Source organism: Anas acuta, chromosome 5 (assembly GCF_963932015.1).
Source record: "Anas acuta chromosome 5, bAnaAcu1.1, whole genome shotgun sequence".
NCBI classification, from domain to species: Eukaryota; Metazoa; Chordata; class Aves; order Anseriformes; family Anatidae; genus Anas; species Anas acuta.
Genome location: NC_088983.1, coordinates 23,976,428 through 23,983,886, shown reverse-complemented (window position 1 = coordinate 23,983,886; position 7,459 = coordinate 23,976,428). Strand labels below are relative to the sequence as shown.

At 50.8% G+C, this 7,459-nt stretch overlaps 1 protein-coding gene across 9 annotated transcripts in view; it reads left to right on the top strand.

The window, feature by feature from the left end:
• Positions 1-973: 973 nt before the first annotated feature.
• FLVCR2 (FLVCR choline and putative heme transporter 2) overlaps positions 974-7,459 on the top strand; it is a 32,968-nt gene continuing 26,482 nt past the window's right edge. For 2 of the 9 annotated variants that reach the window (XM_068683173.1, XM_068683170.1), the window contains exons 1-3: positions 4,560-4,944; positions 5,494-5,547; positions 5,647-7,312. In XM_068683173.1, the coding sequence (XP_068539274.1) occupies positions 7,286-7,312 (27 nt within the window). In that variant the 5' untranslated portion in view covers positions 4,560-4,944; positions 5,494-5,547; positions 5,647-7,285. Of the gene's footprint in view, positions 1,613-3,407; positions 3,438-3,641; positions 3,684-4,427; positions 4,945-5,493; positions 5,548-5,646; positions 7,313-7,459 lie in introns of those variants that run through there. The other 7 variants (XM_068683171.1, XM_068683176.1, XM_068683167.1 and 4 more) reach the window with 7 other exon arrangements.

Sequence of the window (7,459 nt, the reverse complement as noted above, 5' to 3'; positions counted from 1 at the left end):
ACTCAAGTGAAAAACAAAAATGCTTCCTTCTCCAGATATTCTCCAGATACCCACCGCGGCATTTCAGACTGGGTCAGAGGCTGCACACACCCCCACAGTGTTGTCCCTGACCAAAATTCTGGGCCAATCCACAGCCTTTTTGTGACTCCTGTTTATCTGTCTGCTGCAGCCTGTCTTGCACCAGGCATTAGAAAGCACGCCAATACCCTCCCTTGTGCCCTCGGACATTGTGTCCCTGCCCAGTGCTTATCTGTGGGCTCTGGCGGGGGCCTTGGGCAGCCGGCTTGGTGCGGGGATGTGTCCCCACGGTCTGCATTGAGGGCATGGGCTGCCTGGTGCTTTCGATTTGCAGAGGGGCACCTTGGTGTTTGGGGGGGGGGGGGTGGGGGATCTTTTGTTTCTGCTCTGAGGTGAGCAGTGCTGAGGGCTGAACACTCTGACTGAGAGCTGAGCACCGCAGATGAGGGCTGAATAAGAGGACTGAGGGCTGAACACCCTGACTGAGGGCTGAACAACAGGGCTGGGGCTGAACACTCTAACTGAGGGCTGAACAGCACAGATGAGGGCTGAATAAGAGGACTGAGGGCTGAACACTCTAACTGAGGGCTGAACACCACAGAAGAGGGCTGAACAACAGGACTGAGGGCTGAATACCAGGGCTGGGGGCTTAACACCCTGACTGGGGGCTGAACACCACAGATGAGGGCAGAACACCCCAGCTGAGGGCTGAACACCCCGGCTGAGGGCTGAACACTTCCCCATCGCTCAGCCTGCCCCCGCAGCAGCGTGCCACAGCGCCGGGGAAGGTGCTACGATTTCAGGGCGCAGACCCCGGGGCTGAAGCACACAGCACGGCGGCCACCCCCTGGGGACCACCGGAGGCCAGAGGCAGCCCCCGTGGCCCTGTCAGCGCCCCTCCACACGGCGCTCCCCGCGGCCCAGGGGCGGCGCGTTGCGGCGGGCGGGGCGGGAGGGCCGGGCCGGGCCGGGGGCGGTGGCAGGGGCCGGGGCTTGGCGGCAGGGCGGCCGGGCGAGGTTCCCCGGCCAGGTGCTCGGCCCAGCGGCCGGAGCTGGCTGCGGGGAGCCGAGCGGGGCCGGCATGGTGCGGCAGGAGAGCCTCCAGGAGCCGGCGGAGCCCGGCGGGGACGAGCGGGGGCCGGGGGTGGCCGGGGAGGTGCGGGTGTCCCGGCGGCGCTGGGTTGTGCTGCTGCTCTTCAGCAGCTATTCCCTGTGCAACGCCTTCCAGTGGATCCAGTACGGCAGCATCAGCAACGTCTTCATGCGCTTCTACGGCGTCAGCGCCTTCGCCATCGACTGGCTGTCCATGAGCTACATGCTCACCTACATCCCGCTGCTCTTCCCCGTCGCCTGGCTGCTGGACAGGAGGGGTCTGCGCCTCATCGCCCTCACCGGCTCGGCCCTCAACGCCCTGGGTGCCTGGGTGAAGCTGGGCAGCCTGCGGCCGCCCCTCTTCCCCGTCACGGTGCTGGGGCAGGTCATCTGCTCCCTGGCGCAGGTCTTCATCCTGGGCATGCCCTCGTGCATCGCCTCCGTCTGGTTCGGCTCACGTGAGGTCTCCACTGCCTGCTCCATCGCTGTCTTTGGGAACCAGGTATGGGGTGGGTGCTGCCCAGGTGGGGCTGGGTGACACCTGGAGGGACCAGGGAGTGCCAACGGGGCAGAGCGACAAGCTGAAGAGGAGATACACAGGGCCTCAGTGTGCTCCCTCCTGGAGGGATGGAGCCAGGGGAAGAGGCAACTGGACAAAGCTCCCCTTGGAGCCTGTATGGGGAGGGACACAGCTTGAATTTGGCTGTGGGGTGGATGCGGTGGCCAAGGTGAGTGGGATCCGGGTCTACAAAGTTGGAGGCGGTACAAGGTCTGGCATCAAGCAGTGCTGGGCCTTGAAGTCTTCCCCGTTTCCCTCCTGCTCCCCTGTCTGTGAGTCTCTGCTCCAGCGGTGTGGTGGGGTAGCAGAGGGATGGAGTGGAGAGGGAAGCGCGGTGCTGAGAAACATGCCTTCAGCCCAGTGTCCAGCAAATCTCAGGGCTGCCGTTGCATTGGGATTTGACACGGCAATGTCCTACTCCTGCTGGCTACTAGATGGGGCGAAGGAGAATAGCTGCCTCCAGAAGATAGTGCTTGTGACTGGGCCCAGGGGAAAAGGCCTTTAACCAACTTCTCTCCCTTAAAAAAAAAAGGCACGGAGTCTCCACAGTTGTTGTGAAATGAAGCGAATCTTCCACCAGGCTAGGAGGAGGTAAGGCCTCTGAGCACACTTGTATAAAGGCAGGTCAGGGAGGCCAGTGGCTCACGCTTGCTCAAGCTGTAACATGCTTTTCTGGTAGCTAGCTGGTGCTTGGAGGAGATAATTTTTTCACAGTTTTGAAAGGATCAGGGAAATAACCTGCTGACCCTTGCATTGGAACACCCACTGATCCCTGCTGCGTGAAGCAGATAGACTAACGCTGATGCAGCACAGACTAAGAGAAGTGAGGCCAGCTCTGTGACATTGACATGAGGAAGAGGGAAGTACTCTGGCATTAGCAGCTTAGCTAGACCCGTGCCTCCAACTTCCAACACTTGATGTAATCCCTTCCATGTGACTGCACACTTCCCTCAGTTGACTCTGGTTTGGGCTGTGGGTGGACACCATTCAGATTTTGGTGTTTTTTGCCGTTTGGGTAGTTTGTAAAGCATGATTCTTCCTACAGCACACAAAATTATCAGCAAGATTCAAGGTCTCCTTTCCCCAAGATCCTGCCTTTCTGTACTGATTAGAAATACTGCTGTAGCAAAAAGAGGTGAATGCTCAGAGATAACATTTGAGGAACTGACGTTTGTGGAACTGTGTTAGGCAGACTCTGGCTTACAGCTTTTGGAAAGAGAAATCATGCTCACCTTTCTCTGAGTGAATCTAAACTTTCCTCTTTCACTTTCCTCTTACCACCCAAGCTAGTGGGCTGTTTTTTATGTGTTTTAAATGAATCTTTAGAGTGGAAGGCATTTAACTTGGCATGAACACTGCTGATTTAAGAGTAAATAAGTAACTGAGCATTTCACTGTCAGACTTTTCCTTTTTTTTATTCAGGTGGAATTACTCAATAGTGTGCATAAGAAATCCAAACAATGAGGTGTTCAGCCCATGCTATGTGCGTAGGTAGTATCTTCATCTCCCTGAAAGGGGTGGGTTAGTCTAACAATTGTGAAAGGCAAACTTTGGTTAGACATTTGGTTCTCCACACTGCTCTGGGGGTTGAACTGACATTGCAGTTAGGCCACGGGTCAGTACATAACCCTTGCTTTGTAAGCCCAGACTTTCGTTTTAGAGAATCAGGGAGACAAGAAATAGCAATGACTAAAGGCAGGGTGTACTCCATAGCAAAAACCTATTCATTTCGTTCCCTTAATCAAGGGTCCTGATGTGCATAATTACAGTGAGTTAAAAGTAGCTATTTTGCTTACCAGTGAGGTTGACCAGGGGGAAGAAATAGAAGCTTCCTTTTTTTTCCTGAGTCTGTAGTTAAAGAGTATGTTTTAGGGAGTGACAGTGAAGGGCACAGTATGGTGGGTTTGTAATTTCAGTATGGCAAATTATACCCTCTGCTCATTCATTCACAACTGTGTGGTTTTCTTTTCAGAGCCGTGTTACTTCATTACAGTCCAAGTTAAAGATCCTCAAGGTAGACATCTCTGACATCGTTATTTATCAAGTGCCAAGCACTAAGATCCCTATCTGGCAGAAGTACCAGCAGCTACATGGGTGAGCAGAGCAGTTTGACTGCCTCTTTGTTTGATACACCTGCATCTTTATGGTCCTGTCCACCTTAAACTGCACTCAGCAGTGCTGTCCTGAGGGGAGCCCTGCTGCTCTGCTCATCCGTGACTGCTGGGCTGATGTCTGCTCAGGACACAGCGACTGCTTGCTGTGTGACAGTAACCTTCGGGTTCAAGCTCAGCTCTCAATAGTAAATTATTGAAATGCCAGGTGGTGTGTTAAATATCTTTAAAAAAATAAATAAAAATCCTCTTAGATAATATCAGATTCTCCTCACGCTTTTCTGGTCATGGTGCGTTGGCTGTGGTATCACAGTGCAAAGAAGAATTAGACAGAGCACTCTCACAGTCTCTTTATTTACCCATTTCTCGTATACATTACATTGTACTTCTTCCTATTTTAACAGAGAAATGCACGAGTTGTATTCTTTTTCCTTGTCCCTGCAAGTTCGTATATGGGTTGGTATAGAATGGGATTTACTTATAAATTGGATACTTTGACACGAGATTGTTAATGTCATTAAAATATTGCTGTCAGCTTATTGATTTAAAAGACCAAGAAAATCTACATTGGCATCTTTCTTCAGGCTGAAGTTCTAGGATAAGGAAATAGAAGTGATGCCTTTCAGCTGTGTTTTAATTTGTGAGGAATTTGACTGATAAGCATCAGAAATGCAGCCGTGAGTGGTGGTGGGTCTTCTGCATCATCATCAGTGTCACCTGTGGAGGAACCTGGTGCTGGATATCTGCATTAGTCCTGTGCACAAAGGTTGGGTGGGAGAGAGTGGTATGCATCAGGGTTGTGTTGTTTCCAGCAGATGGGCTTCTGAGTTCCATCTCAGAGGTGGAAATCATTTTTCTCTGGTGAAAAATACTCTTCTGAGATGCTAGCATTTGCAGGAGCGTGGGTTAGCTGGAGCAGCTGGCCTTGTCCCTTTCTTTAAAATAATTGCTTTGCTGCCTTTTGGGGGTGAGGAAGCATGGTGCTGTGGCCTGATGGCACTAATCTCTGCTGTGGTGGGGATGTTTAAGTAATGAGGTGAATTCTTGTGACTATTTAAGATATATGAGCTGGAGCCAGCTGGACAGGTCCTGGAATTCCTCAGCTCTCTGCATCAGTTCCTGTGGCATGTGCTGGACTGCCATGCTTGGGCAATGCTTGTTCAGGTTTGTTGGTGTTAAGAGCACTGTGTTAACTGTGTTCTGCTAGAGCAATGAAAGACATTTGTGTTTGTGACTTTGTATTGCTCTGCCACCAGCGTATTTTTTTTTGTTTGTGTTGATTTTGATTAAAACAACCTTTTTCCTGGTTCTCTCCATTCTGACTGAGGGACTTGGGGTAAGGATTCAGGCTGTTGGATGATTTTTCTGCTGTAATTTTGATGCTTCATGTTTTAGCAGGAGTTGATAGAAGTTGTTGATAGACTAGGAGGAAAGGAAACTTCAATTTTATGCTTGTCTCTGCCTGTGAGGGGAAAAATGATGCAACAGTTTACTAATCTCCGGGTGGGGTCTGTCCTTGTTCAGATGGAGCTGGGATGGCTCTGTGACTTACGTGATTTAGGACTTCTGTTAAAGAAACAGCCTGAGGCGGAGATTTGAGGTGCTATCTGCATAGTGCTGGGAGTGTTAGTCTAGCAGTAATGAGGTGATGGCTTTTGAAGTGGGTAAAGCGGATGATAAAGCATGAATGAAATGTTCTCTCTCTCCTGGTAGGTTCTTTTCTTGTGTTTTGAAATGAGGGAAAGAATCTGCAGGAGGTGGTGTGGGGTGAGTGTCTGGGAGCAATCAGGTCTGCGACATCTGAGTGGCCATTGCTTTTGTGCTGTTTGCCTCCTCGCTAACCCTTTTGTGCTGTTTGCCCTTCAGGTAAGGCAGCCTCTGAAAGTCCAAGAAGCGTTGTGGAAATGGAGCATGTCCAGTGGGATTCATCTCTTCAAGCAGACTTCTTTCTAGAGTTCATTTGCTCTTCCCTTCCTTCTGAGGGGCTCCCCATCTCTTTTGATGAGATCTGATCCCCATTAGAAATAGGGATGGGGGTAGTCAGCCTCACATGCCTCGGTAGTCTGGCCCTACGTCTCCTGGGGTTTTAGCTCTTAGGACAGAGAAGATTTTACTGAGGAGCCAGTAGTGGCAATAGTTAGAGGTGATATTTTCCAGCCCTGGCTCCTTTCCCTTCCTGCAAAGAAGGGCAGGGTGGATTTGGCCATGGGGATCACAAGGAGCACTATGTGGGCAGCTCCCCGAGATCCTGGATGTGGCTCAGTGTGCTGACCAAACAGCGACGTGGCTATCCCAGGAATGCCTGAGCTTCTATAAAGGGCACAGGAACCTGAAATTATCTTTCTGCTCGTTTCATCTGGTGCTCCCTCCCCAGCCACATGCTAAAAGCAGCACACCCTTTTCTCTCACAGAAGGGGACAACTTTTGGGTTTTGCTGAGTTGAACTAGCATGGGAGTTAAATGAATGACAGCAGTGTTTTTGCTGGGAGGGGCTGCCCTATGGCACCCTGAGTACTTGCCCTGCAGGATCCCTGGAGGCTGGCTCTGTTATGTGACTGTAATAGGTCCTTGACCCAAGTGTCATCTCGGCTGAGTACTTCAGCAGCTGCTGAGGTGGCTGTTGGAGCCCAAACCCCTCTTCTGCTTTACTGTCTCTTATCTGCTGCTGCTGTTTTGCTGCGTTGCATTTCTTCCCCAGTAAACCGGGCGAAGGTGTGTTCAGTGCTGAGAGGCCCCGAATGACTTGCCTGGAGAAGTGGTCTTCGTTATCTGGCATTGTATCGCGTTAAACGGTATGAGGAGATGATGCCACAGAAGAAGTACGATGAGGAAGGAGTTTACTTTGCTTCCGGAAGAGCTTTGGTTGTGCAAGGGCAGTTTGAAGAAATAACTTCTCTCTCATATCAGTGTGAATGGATTTAAAAAAAAAAAAAAAAAGCCTAAGCTCTATCTTATCTCTTCATGAGGGCCGGATTACATTTTTTCCTCTCACCACTTGGGTTCTTTCTGCTTCTTAAAACACTGCAGAAAAGGTGACTAAACTGTGGTATGCAAACATTTAAGTACATTGACTTCAACGGGCCTGGATTTCAGTGGGCCCTTATGCCACTGACAGAAATACTGAAATCCATGGAAGAAGCATATTCTGGGCAGCAATGCAAATAAAAATATACTGGGTAGGAAGTGGCAGCATCTGCTTTGCACAGATCTTTTGCCATGTATATTTGGTTCTACTGTAGCCCTTTTGCACAAAGACAGATGGGACCTGTGCTAACAGCAAGGGGCTGGGAAGCTGGTGTGCAGTAGGAGCCACAGGGTGTGGAAGGGGGTGGCTGTCTGCTCTCTGCAGGTTATGACCCTGTAATTCCCTTATCGCAAAGGAGAAGTATCGTGGTTATAGCATGGGAGACACCTGCAGTTAAAAAAGGAGGAAATGCTACAGGGCAGAGCTGTGACACATGGACATGAGTAACAGGAGAAGCTGTGGAGCCCAGGACTTTGGAACATGCCCCTCTTCCGAGGGGTTCCCAGGGTGAGTGAATGTAGTGAAGATCCTGGTCTGATGAGGTTTATTGCCTTGGCAGAACTGTCCGGTGTCTGTACCGAGCGGGGGTCAAAATCCCCCTCCCAGATGTGTGAGAGCAATGTAAAGGAAGGGGAGCCCTTCTGTTCACTTTCC